The 22,185-nt window shown below is 32.0% G+C and overlaps 1 protein-coding gene across 1 annotated transcript in view; it reads left to right on the top strand.

Annotated features, from left to right (window-relative positions):
* Positions 1-22,185, top strand: part of EYS (EGF-like photoreceptor maintenance factor) — a 1,392,725-nt gene that overhangs the window by 152,568 nt on the left and 1,217,972 nt on the right. Inside the window, exons 9-10 of the mRNA XM_084958241.1 lie at positions 2,852-2,991; positions 14,104-14,270. Of these exons, the coding sequence (XP_084814367.1) occupies positions 2,852-2,991; positions 14,104-14,270 (307 nt within the window). The remainder of the gene's footprint in view (positions 1-2,851; positions 2,992-14,103; positions 14,271-22,185) is intronic.

Genomic DNA, 22,185 nt, shown 5'->3' with positions numbered 1-22,185 from the left:
CAATGAACATAGAGGTGGAGATATCTTTTCGAGTTAGTGTTTTGTTTGCCTTGGTAATCCGGAAGAATTATTGGATTATATGGTAGTTTCATTATTACCATATAATCCAGAAGAATTACTGGATTATATGGTAATTTCATTTTTAAAAATTTTGGTGGAACTGCTATACTGTTAAATTAAATGTCTCAAAACTAGAGTTGATTTTTTTATTTTATCATATTAGTAATTTTTTAGAGCATTTTCATTTGTCTAAGTGGTACATTTACATGACATTCTGTTGTTTATATAGATAAAATCACTTTTCCTATATTCTAAGGATATTACAGTTTTGATTTTTAAAGTGTTCTTCTGTTCCATTCAGTACCTCAATTTTCTGTAAGTTTAAGGATGGTTTGTTCTTTCTCATTTGGAATCTTTCTGTTAATATAGGGTGACCATAATTAATGGTAAAGACCTAAGAAAATTTATTGAAAATACATAGTCTAATATCCATTTCTCCCAGACACTGAATAAAGAGTTAAAAATAATACTAACTCCTCCAGAAAATAAAGAGGAACACTTACCAATTGTACCAGGTTGGCACAACCATATTATAGTGACTCTCTCTCAGCACACTGAAGATGTGATTATTATTGACAACTTGAAATTTACTTCTTTCGGAGTTCCCGTCGTGGCGCAGTGGTTAACGAATCCGACTAGGAACCATGAGGTTGCGGGTTCGATCCCTGCCCTTGCTCAGTGGGTTAACCATCCGGCGTTGCCGTGAGCTGTGGTGTAGGTTGCAGACGCGGCTCAGATCCTGCGTTGCTGTGGCTCTGGCGTTGGCCGGTGGCTGCAGCTCCGATTCAACCTCTAGCCTGGGAACCTCCATATGCCGCGGGAGCGGCCCAAGAAATAGCAAAAAAAAAAAAAAAAAAAAAAGAAATTTACTTCTTTGTTGTGCCTGATCTGCTAATAATCCTATCCATTGATTATTTTATTACTAATGTAGTAATAATTTTCTGTAATCTTAAAACTGTAAGCAGTCAAGTTACATAAGTAGGTTCAAAATTTTTGAAACACTCTGCATGGCTTCTTAGTTCTTTTTTTAGATTTTTTTCATTTTTTATTTTTTCCCTCAGAGTGACAAATGAGATTTCTAAATGAGGTTTGCACACAGAAGTTATATTTCAGCTTGTGAACCCTCTCTATTTAAAAATTCAGTTGTAGGAGTTCCTGTCGTGGCTCAGTGGTAATGAATCTGACAATAACCATGAGGATGCGGGTTCAATCCCTGGCCTTGCTCAGTGGGTTAAGGATCCGGCCTTGCCGTTAGCTATGGTGTAGGTCGCAGACTCAGCTTGGATCCTTCATTGCTGTGGCTGTGGTGTAGACTGACAGCTGTAGCTCTGATTTGACCCCTAGTCTGGAAATGCCATATGCCCCAGATGTGGCCCTAAAAAGCCAAAAAAATTATATAGCTTAGATAATATTTTCCAGGAAGTCATGTCTCACAATCTATAGGTTTGTAAACTATAAGCAAATCTAAAATAAGGCTAGAAATTTTTGTGGGTAAATATTATCTTTCTGAGAAACGTTATGGTCTCATTACTAGGAGTGTTACATTCACAATGAGATTGTATCAAGTCCCCCATGTTCTTTTGTTACCTGGAAATGTTATATCCACTAAAGAAAGATAACAAATACTCAGCTAAATTAGTTCCTTTCTCCCCCCAATTTTAGACTCTCCATTTGTTTCTCTCTCTCTTTTTTTTTTTAGATTTCAAATCTCTCATTCCATAATTTCCTATTTACCAGTTATATCATCTTTTCCTATAAATACTTTAACATATTTACATAGATATTTTACAGTCTTTGTATGATAATTCAAAGCCAGAACCATCTGTATGTCTTGTGAACCCTCTCTATTTAAAAATTCAGTTTTAACTAAGTTTCTTCCTGAATATAGGTCACATTATTTTGCTTTTTTGCAATTTCATTGTTTATTGAATCACAGATATTACATTTATCATCAGGATGTGAAGTAGCTACATTATATATATGTAAATGTGTGTGTGTGTGTGTGTGTATGAATGTGTTTACCTATATCTCACACACACACACACACACACTCACTCATTCACACCCCCTTCCTTTCTTCCTTTTTGTTAGGAGACTAGGATGAGATGCTAACCATTTTTCTTTTATAAATATTTTAATGACTTCTGGGCCCAAATTTCTTTTGCAACTGTACCCTATGCTACTACAATATACAAAGAGTAAACATGTTTTTGTATAAAATGTATTATGTTTCTCATTATTACATTATTTTTATGATTAGTCATTGGAAATTTACTTAGCATTTGATTTTTTTTTCCTTTTTCGGCTGCACCCACAGCATATGGAGGTTCCAAGGCTAGGGGTCTAATCAGAGCTACAGCTGCCAGCCTATGTCACAGCAATATCAGATCGAGTCGTATCTGTGACCTATACCACGGCTCACAGCAACACTGGATCTTTAACCCAGTGAGTGAGGCCAGGGATCAAACCTGCAACCCCATGGTTCCTAGTTGGATTCATTTCTGCTGCACTGTGACAGGAACTCCAGCATTTGATTATTTTTAAAGTGCATTAACATGGAAGCTGTGACTTCTTCTGTTGCTCTATTTCTTATTCCATTTTTAAAATGAGAGGGCTGGGTCTTATTCTGCTTTAGGTCTCTCAAATCTAACATTCTGTAAATGTAGAAGCTTATTTTGTGGTAGATATGGTCAAATTGATGTTATCAAGTAATGAGATGACTGCCTTTAATAATTCAATGTGAATGTAAGTTTGTGAAAGTTTATTCAATGTTTCATCTCTTTTTTTAAAGGATCTGAAGGTCAAAAATGTGAAGTGTTTACTGGTGATTACTTTTTTCTCATTGCCAATTGCACAAAAGACACAGTCTGTGTGAACCAACCTGAAGCCCTTGGTCATGTATGTTGGTTCTTACATGAAGGAAAAAGGGAGGTAAGGTACATCTATGCTATAGTTTCTTATTGCATCTTTTAACTTATAATTGTCATTTTGAAGAAAGCTAGAAATATTAAAGTTTCAGATTTAGCATTCAGATGTGCATAGCTTAAATAGTACCTCAAAAAGAAATTCTCATCAATACATTTAAGAAATCTTTTTTACTTTTACTATTTATAATATAGAGACATAACAGTGTTTTAAGAATCATTCCATACCGAGTTTTCTGTGGTCTATTCATGTTATAATTTCTGACTAATTAAATCTATCAAACACAGTTGTGATAATGTGATATTTTTTGTGTAAAGATCAGAAGAAAACTCCCATTGTCTTTGGACTATAGTTGTTGTTTTTAGGGCCACTTCTGCAGCATAAGGAAGTTACCAGGCTAAGGGTCAAATCAGAGCTACAGCAGCCGGCCTACACCACAGCTGCATGAGTGCAAGATCAGAGCTGCATCTGCGAACTACACCACAGTTCATAGCAACATCGTATCCTTAACCCAGTGAGAGAGGCCAGGGATTGAACCTGCATCCTCATGGATACTAGTCAGGTTTGTTTCTGCTGAGCCAAAAAGGGAACTCCTGGGATATAGTTTAATCTATGGAAAAATTCTAATCTTCGGTCAGTTTTACCACTAACAACTGTGGAGCCTAAGGCAAGAGCACAGAGCTGCCCTCTTGTTTTACCATCTCACTTCTACTTTGTAAAAATTAGGATAATATTTTCAAACAAATAACTATACGAAATGAAAATTTTCCGCTCTTAATTTTAAATAGATAATGGACGTTTTGTCAAAATGACTAAGGAATTTTCCAAAAAGATTGTAGAGTTAACCTAACATGTGTAACCTTTCTTCTCTGGAAACAACCTAATTTGGTCATTTTATAGAAACAAACACCAAATTTTCATTTTATGTCTGATGTATCAGCCATACAAAATTTTAAGTAAAGATTCATAAGCTGTTTTCATTCTGTATAAATCCATTAACATTGGGCCAACTTTATAAAAATAACACAAATTCCTCTGTACTTAAAATACACCCAACTGGAGAGGCATTGCGAATGGAGGTAAATAAACTTCGAACTCCTCAGGCCTTTTGATTTCAAGTACATCTTCATCATATATCTTTTATTATATTTTTTAACTTCATAAACATATACATCAAAGCTTATATACATTTCTACATATGTATTTAGCTAATTGCAGATACACAACTATATGTATAGATTATTAGTTTTTATCCTTATCCTACTTTTAACTTTTTCAGCATATTAATAAATAACATATATTATATTAAATTTACTAATTAGAAAACAAAGCAAATCACTGATTATCATATATATATGTTTATATTTTTCCATATTCTTCTAAAATAATTACCCATTTTAATAAAGTAATTAACATTTGCTTTATACACAAGAGAAAGCACAAAGACAGCAATCCAATAATTTGTAGTTGTTTTATTTTTTCATGATCACACAGTATGTATCACTTTAACAACTTTTTTGTTAAACAAAATAAACATAAATATAGCAATATAAACATAAATATACATCACTAATGACATCCGCACATCTTAATTTCCATGCTATAAGAAACAGGGTAATTTAAAACTGTATTTAGAGACTAGTATTTGTGTATTTTCCTTACTTAAAAATGTTTAGATCCCAAAAGGGTAATGAATTCAATTTACTATCAGTGTAAATTCAGTTTACTATCAGTGAATTTCAATTTACTATCAGTGTAAGTTCTTCAAAATTTGGAAATTGTAATTTACAATATCATATTGTTCTTATAATTTGTAGTTTCACCAACAAAACTTTCTGGTACATCAATGTAGTAAAGTCAGTGAACATGAACAAGATTGACCACTTTAAATTATGTTTTTTTAATTTTTTAAATGAAATTCCAATTATTTCAAATTCATAGTTTTATAATTATAAACAATCTGAGGAAACAATAATAGAACTATTTTTAAATTTAAATTGCTCTGATTTGCCTGGAGAGTCATTTATTTATTGGGAAATTATATAAGATCATTTTAATATAAGTAAGTATCTATGTTCGTATATTTGAAAATTTAAGACTTCTGAGCTTATGCCAAAACTCTAAAGGCCTAGTGTTCTTTTCACCTGAAAGAATAAATCACCTGCACGCACAGGCACACTTTTTCTGCTTTATTACATTTTGACAAAGGGGAAACATACAAATAAAACACTGTTAATAATTTTCTTTTTCCTTGTACTCTTGACTATGTGAACAATAGTCCTAGAATGTACATATAATGACTGAAAATTATTTAGGCTCAATTAATTTAACAATTTCCTAAGCAAGATAGAAATGAAGAAATAACGAAAACGAAGAAATGAAGGAAAGGTAGTTGAAGGAGAGAGCTAGCTTTAAGAGGATACAATGATTGTTAAAGGTTAATTATTTTCTCTCTCCAAAGAGCTGTAGAAACTTAAATGAAGAAGACTCATTTTCACACATATACGGACACACATACACGCACACATTTTTATTGGGAATAGTTTAAACAATAAGTCACATTCTTGACAATTTCATAGAAACTTATAATTAAAAATCTAGTGCTTATTAATCCCAGAAGTACGAAGATGAAAAAGGAGTTCTTGTGCACTGAACAGAGTCCTCACTCTATTAGACACCGGAGAGAAGCAACCCCTTGAGGGTTTTTCTCTTTTTGTTCTAATGTATCTGTCAAGTGAACAATCTTGTTCATGTCAAAATTTCCCTAGAGTGGCCACTGCAATTTCAGGTTGTCCTTTGAGAAATAACAACAATTAGAGAATGTCCATGACTTACATCAGAAAGAGAAGTGTGTGTGTCAAAGCCTAAGATACCAAGAGGACCCCTGAAAACACATCAGGCATTTGTGAATCTGCCAGAGCAACTGGTCCCAGCTGAGGGCCAACAAAAGTGTTCACAATATTTTGCAAAGGTGATACAAGGAAAATTCTGTTCAGGAATGTAGACTCTGTGACAATCTGAATTCATTACTCCTTTAGTTATCAGAATGATGATGTTACAGGACCTAAATATCCTCTTACAGATTCCCCAGATTAAGTGATGTTGACAGAAGGATTCTTCTCTTTAGATGCATTGGCGCACATAATTAAAGCATTCCTAATATGTACTTGCATGTTCTTATGTTACTGTAGCAGGTAGAGGGAAGAAAATCCAGTGGTCTCAGATTAAGGCACTTTTTGCAGTTGAGAGTCCTGAACTTTGATTCTTTGTGTATTTTAATTGGATATTTGCAGAGTTTTGCTTTTGTTTAATATTAACCCTCCAAAGATCACCAGACAATTTTGTTGATGAAGTAAAACTAATCCTTTTAGATTTACTGTACTAAGGGAAACAACACCTTAATATAATTTTACTAGCGTCTCAGTAGAAGTTATTGGAGGATATTTAAATGTTTCAGAACCTTGGTTGTGTTGTGGGGGGAAATAAAAGGAAAGGATTGGCCAAGTTTATGAATAAAGCTTTGTATTGGTGGACACAAAGTGAGGATAATCTGCATTGGGATCAAAAGAATGTCTTTCTCGGAGTTCCTGTCGTGGCTCAGCGGTTAACGAAATCTGACTGGCATCCATGAGGATGCAGGTTCAATCCCTGGCCTTGCTCTGTGGGTTAAGGATCCAGCATTGCCGTGAGCTGTGGTGGGTTGGTCACAGGCAAGGTTTGGATCCTGCGTTGGAGTGGCTGGGAACCTCCATATGCTGCAGGGTGGAACCCTAAAAAGCAAAAAAAAAAAGAATGTCTTTCTCAAGGTCCTGGAGTCATCTCTTTTATAAGTTAACATCAAGGAGATCTTACCCCTATTTCCTAGTCCCAGTGGAAGAGAAAGAACCTAACTTCAGTAGGTTCACTTAGAAAACACAGAAGGCTTACTTACAAAGCAAAACTCTTGCAAGTTCAGCAATAACTCAGTGTACACCACACACTTCATTCGTCAGTCCACACCTAATTTCCTTCAGTACTTTTCTACTAGCTCATGCTTGTATGTAAAAACACACCTATGTATTCTTTTAGCAAAATTGACTTTCATCTCTTCCCTTCATTGCAACTGCCTTGAATAAAGTCTTTCTTACTCATTTAACTTTGTCCACTGAAACTTTTACTTTGACTAATACTTTTCTAGGAGTCCAAGTTTCTACATATCATGATTAAAAGAAAGTCACTCAGTCTTATTTCTGAAGTCCCTTTACATATGTGTTTGAATAACAAGGGCCCCAAATGGTAAAACACAGGCCATATATTAGGCCTTAGAGAGTGTCTCCCAATAAAATCCCCTTGCCAACTGACTTTACTTATATAATGTGGAAATAACAAAATTATAGAAAAAAAGAAGATATTCCATGAAATGATAGTCATGATTATTTAAAGTGTTTACTTGCATACACAAAACATTTTTCAAAATTATGTTGTAAGTGTTATACACAAGCTTCTATCCAGCAGAAGTTAAATTTGTGTAATGATATATAGTTGTATACATGCATCAATAAATAATGAATTTCCAGAAAGATAGTTTTGGTTTCCCTCTATTCTACTTTAAAAGAAAAGATCACCCCCTCTCCAGATTTGACTTCATTACATTTATTCATCAATAAACATTTTATTATTAAGAAAAAAATAAAATATAATTCCATTTTGTATATTTATTAATTTTGGCATTTAAAAAACTGACACAGGTTAATAATTGATTATTGATATAATCAATTATAAATATTTGCTATATAAGTTAATTATATCATAATGTATTATAATTTTTAATATAACATTAATTATTATTAGCATTACAGATAACCACTGAATATTCCAGAGTAATTTATATTTATAGTTAAAGCTTTTACTCTAATTGTAGACATATATGAGTAGATCTCAATCTCATTATTTGATCAAAGAGCTCATTGAAAATCTGATGAAAGCTAAAATCAGCTCCTTCTCTATATCTTAGGTACACAAAAGCACACCATTTTCAATAAAATTTCAAAGACTTAATGGAATTCTTTTAAGTAGATTTTTTAATACTCTATAGATTCAAAAACTGAGAAATATGGTCCTGGACTTTTATTTATTTATTTATTTTTTTGTCTTTTCTAGGGCCACTCCCACGGCATATGGAGGTTCCCAGGCTAGGGGTGTAGTTGGAGCTGTAGCCGCCGGCCTACATCAGATCCACAGCAACACCAGATCCAAGCCGCGTCTGCAACCTACACCACAGCTCAGAGCAACACCCGATCCTTAACCCACTGAGCAAAGCCAGGGATCGAACCCGCAACCTCATTGTTCCTAGTCGGATTCATTAACCACTGAGCCACAACAGGAACTCCTGGTCCTGGACTTTTATTGGTAGGGAGTGTTTTTATGACATATTCAATTTTATTTCTAGTGATTGTTCTGTTCAGTTGATCTATTTCTTCTTGATTCAATAAAAGTCCAGGACCAGATGGCTTCACAGGTGAAGTGTACCAAACATACAAAGAGGAAATTATACCCATCCTCCTTAAACTTTTTCAAATGGTTGAAAAAGAAGGAACACTCCCAAAGATATTCTATGATTCCACCATCATCCTAATTCTGAAACCAGAGAATGAAACCACCAAAAAAGAAAACTATAGGCCAATATCATTGATGAATATAGACACAAAAATTCTCAACAAAATTTTAGCCATCCAAATCCAACAACATATCAAAAAGATCATACACTACGACCAGGTGGGATTCATCCCAGGTGTACAAGGATGGCTCTACATATGCAAATCAATCAAAGTCATACACCACATTAACAAAAGAAAGTCAAAAACCGTATGATCATCTCAATAGATGCAGAGGAAGCATTTGACAAAGTTCAACATACCTACATGATAAAAACTCTTAACTAAAGTGGGTATAGAAGGAACATATCTTAACATAATTAAAGCCATTTATGACAACCCCACAGCAAATATAATACTCAATGGAGAAAAACTGAAAGCCTTCCCACTAAATCTGGAACAAGACAAGGATGTCCACCCCCACCACTGTTATTCAACACAGTCCTGGAAGTCCTAGCCACAGGAATTAGACAAACAAAAGAAAAAAAAGGCATCCAAATAGGAAGAGAAGAGGTAAAACTGTCACTGTATGCAGACGACATGATACTATAGATAGAAAACCCTAAGGACTCAACCAAAAACTACTTGGAGTGATCAACCAATTCAGCAAAGTAGCAGGATATAAGATTAATATTCAGAAATCAGTCACGTTTCTGTATACTAACAATGAAATATTAGAAAAGGAATACAAAAATACAATACCTTTTAAAATTGCACCCCCAAAAAGCAAAAACCTGGGAATACAGCTGACCAAGGAGGTAAAGGATTTATATGCTGAGAACTATAAAACATTAATCAAGGAAATTAAAGAAGATGTGAAAAAATGTAAAGATATTCCATGCTTCTGGGTTGGAAAAATTAATACTGTAAAAATGGCCATACTACCCAAAGCGATCTACAGATTCAATGCCATCCCTATCAAATTACCCATTACATTTTTCACACAACTAGAAAAAACTATCCAAAAATTTAGATGGAACCAAAAAAGACCCACAATTGACAAAGCAATTCTGAAGAACAAAAACTAAGCAGGAGGCATAACTCTCCCAGACTTCAGGCAATGTTACAAAGCCACAGTCATCAAGACAGTGTGGTACTGGTACCAAAACAGACAGAAAGACCAATGAAACAGAATAGAGAACCCAGAAATAAACCCAGACACCTATGGTCAATTAATGTTTGACAAGGGAGGCAAGAACATAAAATGGGAAAAAGAAAGTCTATTCAGCAAGAATTACTGGGAAACCTGGACAGCTGCATGCAAATCAATGAAACTAGAACATACCCTCACACCATGCACAAAAATAAACTCCAAATGGCTGAAAGACTTAAATATAAGACAAGACACCATCAAACTCCTGGAAGAAAACATGGGCAAAACATTCTCTGACATCAACCTTACGAATGTTTTCTCAGGTCAGTCTCCCAAAGCAGCAGAAATAAGAGCAAAAATAAACCAATGGGACCTCATCAAACTGACAAGTTTTGCACAGCAAAGGAAACCCAAAAGAAACCAAAAAGACAACTTACAGAATGGGAGAAAATCACTTCAAATGATGCAACTGACAAGGGCCTAATCTCTAAAACATACAAGCAACTTATACAACTCAACAGCAAAAAAAACCAACAATCCAATGCAAAAATGAGTGAAAGACCTGAATAGACAATTGTCCAAGGAAGACATACAGATGGCCAAGAAGCACATGAAAAAATGCTCAACATTCCTGATTATTAGAGAAATGCAAGTCAAAACTACCGTGAGATACCACCTCACCCCAGTCAGAATGGCCATCATTAATAAATCCACAAATAACAAATGCTGGAGGGGGTGTGGAGAAAAGGGAGCCCTCCTGCACTGTTGGTGGGAATGTAAGCTGGTACAACCACTATGGAGATCAGTATGGAGGTATCTTAGAAACGTATGCATAGAACTATCATATGACCCAGCAATCCTACTCTTGGCCATAAATCCAGACAAAACTTTCCTTAAAAAAGACACATGCTCTCGTATGTTCATTGCAGCACTATTCACAATAGCCAAGACATGGAAACAGCCCAAATGTCCATCGATAGATGATTGGATTAGGAAGATGTGGTGTATATATCCACAATGGATATATACACTGTGTACTCAGTCATAAAAAGAACCAGATAATGCCATTTGCAGCAACATGGATGGAACTAAAGATTCTCATACTGAGTGAAGTAAGTCAGAGAGAGAGAAAGACAAATACCATATGATATCACTTCTATCTGGAATCTAAAATAAGGCACAAAGTAGCCTTTCCAAGGAAAAGAAAATCATGGACTTGGAGAATAGACTTGTGGTTGCCAAGCGGGAGGGGGAGGGAGTGGGGTGGACTGGGGAGCTTGGGGTTAACTGATGTGCCCACTACTGCCTTTGGAATGGATTAGCAATGAGATCCTGCTGTGTAGCACTGGCAACTGTGTCTAGTCACTTTTGATGGAGCATGATAATGTGTGAAAATAGAATGTGTATATGTATGTGTAACTGGGTCACCATGCTGTACAGTAGAAAAAAAAATTGTATTGAGGAAATAACTATTAAAAAATAACAATAACAAAAAATAAAAATAAATTAAAAAACTGAGAAATCTTTTCCCTGGATGTGGAAGGTTAATCCAGCTTTTTGCATATCTACTGATATATTTATTGTCATAAGTTTTTCTGGAAAACCTTTTCTTAGGTCTAAATTTAAATATACAAAACTAGAACTCTAGCAGAAGGCTGCATTGTATGATTAGATTGAAAAAAAAAAAAAACCCTCTTAAAGATAGCAAGTTTAATGTTTCTTAGTGCCATTAACTACTTGCAATGATTTTTAGATTTAGTAAATAACCTATAAGCTTCAATAAAGAGTTCACCATTTTCAACATACAATGAAAGAATTTTAACAAAGCTTTAAATGCAGTTTAGGTGTTCATATCACAATCTTTAGACAAAGGCTAGTGTGGTTTTTGGTACATAGTTTTAAGGAATATCCATTAGACAAGCTTTCATTTGGTTCTTTCAGATTTTCTTAAATCTCAGCAACAGCTATTTTGAAAATAAAGCAAAAAGGAAAGCATATAATTACAGGAAATAATAATTTTCCATAGTCTGAATTCTGTAATATTACCCTTTGTTGTTAAAATATTTTTTGCAAGATTTTCTTATGTATCAGTGACCTTGATTTCTAGTAACTAAAAACATAATGATTCTTTAGCATATGATATTTCTGTCTCCATCATAAAAGAACAAATTATTCATACTTTTGTATTTTTCAGTAAAAATAAAAAATTAAGCATACTTGAAATCTCACAGATTCTAGGCTCTGAGTGTGATCAGCAGGTAATATCTAATTTTTCCCTGGTGTTGTGTAGAAATACCCCAGATTATACTGAAAATATACAAAAGCAAAGCTCTGAATTACCCAGTACCCTGGGACCATTGCTCTTTTCTGCAGTTTTCACAGGTAAAACCATCTGTGTACTCCTTTGCAAAACAAACTGGAAAGATGGGGCAGCTGCTACAAGGCGGGCAGTGAGTACCTGAACTGCTGTCACAGAAACATCTAAAGTGCATGCAAAAGGACATTAATGATAGTGTCTTAACAGATTTTAAACATCTTATACCAAGAGATCAATAGAAAATATCAGGTGCATGGGCACAGAACACAAAGCAGAATTAGATTTTAGAATAAGACTAGTTAAATTATTTTGCTTTTAGAATTAAAACAAATCAGCTAAGCAGACTTCCAAGGTAAATGGGATAATGGGAGGAGGTAATGGAAACTTTGAACATAAATCCAAATTTTCCAGTACAACCTCTATAAGACAGTTCAGTCAACAAGGAGAAAAAAACAAAACCATCAATCACTGATGTTTATATATATGTTACTTATGAGTAATAGACGTTTTAGTGTTTTGTATTTTCTAGTTGTTTTGAAAGTTGAAAATATACATTTTTTTAATATAGCATACTAGAAGAATTGGCAAAACTTGAATAAAATTTGTTATAAAATAGCGTATTACAATCATAATTAATTTTTTAACACTGACATTTTACTGAAGTAATGAAAGAGTGTACCCTTGTTTTTATAAAAATACATGTAAAAGTAATTGAGGACAAAATGTAATACAATAACAAATTTCAGAAAAAAATTAATAACATTATTAAGTACATACAGATACATATAAACATATATTACATATATCTGTACATATACATAGATATATATGAAGGGAGCAAATAATAAAATAGTGTCATAAAATGCTAATATCTGGTGTTTTTATGTGAGATCTTATTTAACTTTGCAAGCCAATTATAACAATTTTTCCTTAATTTAAGTAGCTTACAACAAATACACTCTGTATATAGGAAATGATTACACACGCAAACAGTAAAGAATAAAGTTTTTTTCTGGATTACAAACACATAGACATACAGACATAGACTGGGAAAACATATAAAACCAATTATAATATTTTAGCCATTGGCTAAGGGCAAATAGCATTTGAAAAAATCCTCATCTGTCTATGTCAAGGACCTGTTCTCCTTCCTAGTGGATTTAAAGTTCTCGACTAATTTAAGCTCCAAATAGAAAGATTCTCAGCTGACTCTTACCCAAAAAGACTAAATCTCTATAAATCATTAATGTATCATTAAAGGATCAGGCAACAAAATGAAATTTCTAATTTTGTTGTCAGTGATAGGAAATAACATATTGGCTATTAAATAAAATAAAATAACATTGAAGTAATCAGAGGAAAATGAAACAACTGTTATCAAAGTTCTATTGCTGTTTTGAATTCTCTTCTGAGAGCTAGGCAATGATAAGCCTGGGTTAAGTTGTCCACCAAAAGTGCACTTCTCTGGTAACAAAGTTTGTCCAGTTCTTTCAGGTAAATCCATTGGGCATGTCTGTGGACCATCTCCAAAAATAGTTAAAATGATAATTTAAAAATATATTATTATGATTTCCATGCAAATATAAAATAAACAAGTGTTAAAAAATTACTTAAGTTTTCATAAGGAATGTAGTAAAATATTAGGGACAGTTCAAAGGCAAATCCAAATAATTCACTCAAGGAGAAAAGGCTATTTAGTGATTAAGTAAAAAGTAAACAGGTTTTCCACGGATCTTCTTTTCAATATAATGCTATTTCCATCATATCAGGCAGCAAAAACCACACTAGAAATTATGTCTATTAAAAACTGACTAAATTTTGAAAAACATTTTATAGTGGATGCTGATCTAGTTAGCTCTTTACCATTTATATATTTCTGTCATAATTTGAGAATGAAATGAATTTGACTGTAAGAATAATTTTGATGTAACTCAAAACTGAATTCATTTTATCCTTGCTAAAAGAACACATGAATTTAATACATAAGGGGAAATAATAAATTCGAACTTTGAAATTATTGTAATATTATAGTGTATGATGGACATTTACAACATTCTTATTTCTTATTTGTGTAGATGTCTGTAAATGGATGCAGATGTTTGACTGAAGAAAACAATAAGAGATACCAGTGCCTATGTATTCCCACATGGCTTTGCAAAATGTATCTGGAAAATACAACTGACTATGAAGAAAATAGATGTCAACAAGAAGATAATTATGAAGATGAAATTAATATACCCAGGTATTTATGCATCATTTGAGCAAAGACTATCAGCTATTTGTCAAAATGTTATCATTGTATTGATAAGCCATAAATAAAATAGTTATAATATTTAATCACTATTATTTTTTTTAAATGGTTAGGATTGATTCATCAAACATGCATATATAGTTATTTCCATTAAATAATACATATTGTGTATTAAAAATAACAATAGCACACAAAAAAGGGTGAGAAAGAATAGGGTCATACAGAAATATCTGTTAGATCACATTAAAATTAAGTTAGTATCTGTGGGATATTAAATGTGTGATAGAACCTGACATGTTAAGATATATATGGCAATCCTTGGATCAGCTATTAAGAAAATAACTCAAATAATACATTAGAAATAGCATTACAGGTACTAAATATTCATAAAAAGAAATAGTATCAGAATAGAGGTATAAAAAAAGACATGGGACATATGCAAAACAAAAAGGATAATGGCAGACATGAATCAAGCTATATAAATGTAATATTACAATCAAATGGATTAAAAAGGCAGTGATTTTCAGGCTACATAATTTCTAGATATGTACAAGTGTATACTGTCTAAAGGAGACACACTCTACATTTAAATGTACAAACAGACTGAAAGAAAAGTTTGAGAAAAATATATTGGAAAAAGAAAAGATGGCTACTAGAGTAAATGAACATTTTATTAAAAAGGAGGCAATCCATAAGATATAGCAATTATAAACAAACATGACAACAGAGACTCCAAATATATGAAATAAAAAATGGCAGAATTGAAGGGAGACGTGGCCAATCCAACAAAAAATAGTTGGATACTCCACTTCCTCACTTTAAGTAGTGTATATAACACTTGGGAGTATTCCATCAAGTTTATAGAAAATTTGAACAGTACTATAAATCTGGTAGAACTAGCAGGTGCACACTCCACTCAAACAACAGCAGAATAACATTCTCCTCAATGCACGTAGAACATTTTCCAAGACAGATCACATACTAATGTAAGCTGCAAAATATTTAAAATGATTGAAATAATAAAAAGTATGTTTTTTTGACCACAATGAAATGAGATTAGGAATTAAAAGTAATAAGCAATTTGATAAATTCACAAGTATGTGAAAATCAACATAATCCACATAAATCAATCAAAATCAAATCATAATGGAAATAAGAAAATCATTTGAAATTAATTAACATAAGGACATAACATGCCAAAACTCATGTGATATAATGATGCAGTGCTTAGGATAAAAGTAAATGCCTATGTTAAAAAAGAAGGATGATCTCAATCAATAGCCTAAAGTTCCACTTTAGTATAATGGAAAAGGAAGAAAATTAAATTTAATGAAAAGTAAAGGAAGGAAGTCATCCTAAACTGTAGAGTGAAGTGAATTCTATAGTAAACAATAGAGAATATCAGCAAAACCAATGTCTGTCCTTCGAAATGATTAACAGAATGAATAAACCTTACTAAGACAGAGAGAACAATCAAATTACTAAAATTAAGAATGAGGAATAGGAGTTCTCTTGTGGGGCAGTGGGTTAAGTATCTGGTGGTGGTATCTGGTGGCCATTACTACAATGGCCCAGGTTGCTGCTGTGGTGTGGGTTTGATCCTTGGCCTGGGAATTTCCAATCCACAGGCACAGAAAAAAAAAAAAATGAATGAAGAAGAGAGAAATATTACTGAAGTTACAGAAAAAAAAAAGACTTTAATGAAATTTTATGAACAACTATATCTCCAAAAATCTAGCTAACTATGATGATGAAATAGAGACAGTCCTACAAAAACATAAACTACTGAAACTGACTCCAGAAGTAACGGAATATCCAAGTAGATATTTTACAAGTGAAAATCTTGAATTAATTCAGTGAACAAATTAAAAATTCACACTAAGAAATATTGAGGACTAAACAGCTTCATTTGGGGAATACTAGAAACGTGTACAACATGATTGATAGAAAATTTTCACAAATGCTTCTAAAAGTAATGAGGAGGGAATATAGTACTTTATTGCAGAGATAATACTTTTTATCCAGTAGTATCAATAGTATGACCAAAAAGAAAGATTAATAGAAAATACTGGTGTTGGTGAAGATTTGGAGAAATATGAGCCTTCATATACTGCTGGTGGAATGGAAAATAGTGCATTCGGGTCCTTTGAAAAAAGAGTTTGTCAGTCCTTCAAAAGGGGAATTATAGACCTTCCATAAAACCTAGCAATTCCATTTCCAGTATATATTCCAAAAATTAAAAATATATATCTGTACAAAAAGTTTGTAAAGATTTATTCATAACAGTCAAAAGTTTAAACAACTCAAATATTTCTCAAGTGATGATAAATGGAAAATAAAATGCATTATAGGAATTTAAAGGAATTCAGCAATAAAAAGGAATGAATTACTAAATCATTTCACAACATGAATGAACCTTAAAGACATTATGTTATGGTAAAGAAGTCAGTCTCAAATGACACTTTAATAGAACTCAATAAATATTTGTTTAATGAAACTAGTATTTTTCAGAACTTCGTATTTGCTAAAAGTATCCTTTGTGATATAAATGGATCTTTTTTCTGACTATTTCTGTTTATGATAATTTTTTTTGATATCCAAAAAAATCTTGGATTTTTTCAATTAAAGTTAATAATTTTATGCATGACATCGTCATAAATTAATACCAAAATAGAGCCTAACAATGTTTGCAAAAATAAATACTTCATATAAATATTAAAGTTCATATTAAATTGAGTGTATAATTCATGTAAAGTTATTTTACCTATAGCAGTTACAATTTCTACTAATTATGTATCACCTGCTACAATGGCAAATATATATGAAATCTTAGAACTAACATGCAAAAGGTGCTCAAGTTATCTATAAACTCTTTATTATACTTTAACTAAAAAAAAAAGATATTCTGAACACATCAAAATATAATCCATTGACTTGGATATTATGCCATAAACTGTCAAAAGATAACAATTCTTCCCAAGTTAATTCATAATTTAATGTTTATCAAAAACATTGTGTGTTATTTTAGAAACTAGTGAATATGTTATAATAGCTAGATTCAAAAATAATATTTAATAAATTGCTATATCATCTTTGAAAAGGAAGAGTAATGAGGTGGAATGTTATGGACTACCTCATTTAGACAGATTTCAAACCTCATATGGTGCCATTGTAAGAACCAATATTGGGCCAACAGAGAACTTGGAGAACAAGCCATGGACAAACAAGATCTTGAGATAAAAGTTTAGCAATAATTCAATGAGAATACACAGGGATCTTTAGTGGATTGATACTGGGAAATGGCACTATGAGATCATACCTTAAACTAGACTGCGACTTGATACTTTATTTGTGAGCAGACTGATTGTGCTCAGAGACCTAAAATCAAAAGACAAAATGATAATGTAACTGAAAGTAATACAGAAAAATATCTTTGTGGTTTGGGGATGGAGAACAAGGCACAACTTATAAAACCAAACAATTATAATACTGGAAGAGTAATTAATTTAAGTTTTTTTTTCGCACGAATGGCACTAGCAAAACAAAACAACAAAAACAATAATAATGTTAACAGATAGTTGATAATTAATGCATTTATTTTATTGATATATACTTGATAATAGTACAACTGAAAGTGCATTATGTAAAGCAAGTATTTTCCACAGATTTGAACATTACAACATCCTTGCCTTAAAATGTTCAAAAGTATTTTCTGGAAATCTGGAAAATGGGGACAAAAAAATCCCACCAGCAGTACTGTCATTCAGGACTTGATCAATTTTGGAAAGTGTCTGATGGTAATTTCTCAAAACCAGGAATAGATGGTCAAGTGTTCATGGCTTCCACTCACTATGAAGCTTTAAATTTATGCCAAAGTCACTAATCCCTACTTGTCATAGATATACAACAAAATGAAATATATTCATTCATACATTTATCAAACATTTATTGAACACTCCCTAATTGAAAAACATTGTCCAAAATATTGTGGAAATAAGACCAAGTAATGTACCATCCATAGGTAAATCGCTGTTCTCAGAACACATTTCATGGTCATTCCATTTCATTTAGGAAATAAATATCTTTTTAAACTAGTAAGTAACTATCATTTTCACTTTCTAAAGACACAAGTAGTTTGTTTTATAGCAATTAGTTTTATGGCTTTCTTTCTGGATGCTTACATTAAACCTGGTTTTCGACAACCTTTTTTAGAATTCACATTTTCTCTGCAATGCTAAAATAACCAAAAACACTATTTTTTTTAATTATATGCAAGAATTCTATTTTAAAGTGTAAAATCTAAAGGTCCTTGATAAAACCAGGTATAGTTTCAAAACCTATGTAGAGTCAATCTTGTATAACTCTATTTCTATGCAAATTTACCACAGAAATATACATATATTTTACTCAGATTTAAAAAATTATTTCTGAACCAAGAAATCTGATGGTTATTAATTTCTAAGACTATTGTCACTTCTGTCATAATATCAGTGACTTTTTAATTAAGATGTTTAATTTCTTTTTTTGTGGTTATTTTTAATTTGGGGTTTAACATGCAAACTTTACTGCCTCCCAGGAAAATGATTTTTGTGTTACCTTTTATTTTTGGAAAAAAGAAAAGAAAATGAACTACATATGAAAGTGGCTGATTGTATGTGACTATGTATGTGTGTATGTATGTATTTTTGTTTTTGGTTAGTCTTGGTACTACTAAACTACATGTTCTCTAGTGGCTGGATCCTTTTGACTATTGCATTTACATGCACTGATACATTTTTCTCCTTTTTTTTTGTCTACTCATAAATGAGATGACCTTGCTTCTTTAACCTTTATGGTAAAATTATATAGAGGTCATTACTTGATTCATTTAAGTATTTCCAAAATAGACACCATTAAACTGTCCATATGCATGCCAAAAACCAATTAAAACAAACTTAATTAAATGTTTAATTAAAGCATTTTTGTGTAAGTTTCAACTATAGTATGGATTAAAATTTAGTTAATGTATATATAATATCTCTCATATAACTTTTTTTTTTCTTTTAGGAGCAAGATAATAAATGTGTTATGTATATAAAGTCAAATTTTGACTATATTATAGCTTCAGGCTCTATGGCCTTTCCTGCTTTTTTTATATGTCAAACAATAAAAATATTTTATGCATATTAGATGATTTTGTGCTACTTGGGCCATATTTTTATTTTACCTCATAATATCTAAATAACTTTTTATATGTCTAACCTTTTTTACAATGCTTTCAAACTGTCTTCTAAGACTTGGGATTTTATGAAGCTGTTTATTCAAAACCTTTAAGATGACCTTTCTCTTGAGCATAGCCTAATTTTAAAAACATTTGGTGATTATAGAGTCAAACAGTATTAATGGAGCATCTGCTAAGATATATGGATCATAATCTTAGGACTTAGAGTAATAGTAGGGTAATATATTTAATGTCTTCTATTTCCATTAGAATATTTGTCCATTAAAAATCTAAATGATGAGCAAAAATTATTAAAGCAATATTTAAATGAGATAATATTTTCAAATATTACACTTATCTTTGTCTTTTCAAGCATATGATCTTTTATTAAAATATAAGTATAAATAAATTTAATTTAATAATAGAATTAGTAACATATTTTTGAAGTCTTCCTTTAGTTGAGTTTATTTTCTAAAAGTAAAATTTCTGTGGGAAATTATAATAATATTCTAAAATTATAAATAATATATATGGACTACCATAATTTTCTGGACAGTTTTTTACAAAACTAATGTACTTGTCACTTAAGAGCTTTCAACTTAATAGTAATTTACTTTAGCTCATATGTACATGTATATGAGCATTTACATGAGTGTTATTAATTATGATGACAAAATGTATGAAGAGTGATAAGTGGTTAAGTAAAATTGAGAAATTTATTTTAGGTCAGTGATTTTCAGAGAAACTATCTTGTATTCTGGGGACATTTTGTTAATTTCTAGGGTCATTCCAGTATTCAGGATTATTGGCTGCCACAGCTGGCATTTAGCAGGTGACCAGTGGATGATGAATCCTATAAATTTTTCCATGCCCAAAACAGTGCCATTAACAAAGCTGTTCTATGGTTTGTACAACTTCCAAGAGTCTCATCACTACATTATGTACATATACAAAACCTTTTTATAAATATCTGAGAACTTAACGTCATTTTACATAGTGACACAAAATATTTTTTACAAAAAGTTAATAATCATACATTTTCCAGGAATGAAACTTCTATGTTAACCAAGAAAATACTACATAATATTCAGGATTTTTTTAGAATTTTATTAACCACTTTGGAGCATTATGTCACCTTATTTTGAACTTCTAATACCAAACTACTGTTAGCGATTTTCAGTTTTAGCCACCACACCCATATTAATTCTGCCTTGGGTGCAAAATGACTACCCGTTCCAGTGTAACTTATAGTTTAGTCATTCCTACTAAGAATTCCTAATTATTTATTTTATATAAAACATTAAATTACAAATGAGTGCCCTTTTATATCTTCTTATATTAGAGTTAGGGTATCATCTTGATTTTTTAAAATATTAGATTTGTAAATAACTTATACCTATAATTTCTAAAATATGAAATAAAGAGGGTATCACAAAGATCAGAAGTATACTATGAGACAGGCAGAAATGTAAACAGAAAATACTGATCTGATTTTGTTAGAATATCAATTTTGAGAGATATTATATAACTAAATACTGGATATGAAAGCTGTATTTAAAGGCCAGAAAAAAGAGATCTGATTTTCTCAAACATTGGAATAGAAGCATATTGAAGGAATTAGATGTCTGTTGTTAACCATAGCAAAAGTTTCTATGTTGAAATAAGGAAAAACTTTGGGAGAATCACTCTGCAATTTACATATAGATACATGAGTTCATGTAAAATCATTTTCACATATCATATAGTATGATTAAAGTCATTTTTACAGATATTCTGAGTTATTTCTTTTACTTTTATATTTTTATCAATATAAATTTTTGTTAAACCAGTTGAAATTAGACTATATCAAAATGGTGATCTCATAGTAAAAATCTAAGAAAAACATTTAAATACTTTTTTTTTTTTAAATGACTGTACCCACAGCATATGGAAGTTCCTTGGCCAGAGACTGAAATGATCCACAGCCCCTACACTGCAGCTGAGGCAACACCAGATCTTTTAACCAACTGAGCTGGGCAGAGGATTGAACCTGTGCCTTCCTCTGCAGCCTGAGCCACTGCAGTCAGATTCTTAACCCAATACACTGTGCCATAGTGGGAACTCCCGTATAAAAATTTTTTAAAATGCTACATGTATACCTCAGAGATAATGTGAGTTTGGTTCCAGACCACTGCAATAAAGTGAATATCATAATATATGGAGTCAAAGGAGGTTTTTGGTTTCCCAATACATTTAAGAGTTATGTTTACACAATAATGTAGTCTATTAATTGTACAATAGCATTATGTCTATAAAATGTACATATGTAAATTAATTTTTTTTGGCTAAAAATTGTTAACCATCATCTGAGCTTTTAGCAAGCTGTAATCTTTTTAATGGTGGAAGGCGCTGCCTCGATGTTTATGGCCACTTACTGATCAGGGTCATTGCTGAAAGCTGAGGTGCTTGTGGCAATTTCCTAAAATAAGACAACAATGAAGTTTGCATCAACAGGTGACTCTTCCTTTCAGAAACGCTTTTTCTATAGCAGGCAATATAGTTTGACAATATTTTACCCACAGTAGAACATCTTTCAAAATTGGAGTCAATATGCAAATTTTAAAAAATAATTTACATATAGATGATGATAGTTACACAACATTGTGAATGTACATAATGATGCTGAATCATATACTTAGAGATTATTTAAATTATAAATATAAACAT

The sequence above is a fragment of the Sus scrofa genome, chromosome 1, assembly GCF_054392235.1.
Source record: "Sus scrofa isolate SSC_HxYL_T2T_F1_AM1 chromosome 1, Sscrofa_HxYL_maternal_Yorkshire_Landrace_v2.0, whole genome shotgun sequence".
NCBI classification, from domain to species: Eukaryota; Metazoa; Chordata; class Mammalia; order Artiodactyla; family Suidae; genus Sus; species Sus scrofa.
The sequence above is the reverse complement of the archived record's forward strand: the minus strand, read 5'-3'. Positions and strand labels throughout refer to the sequence as shown.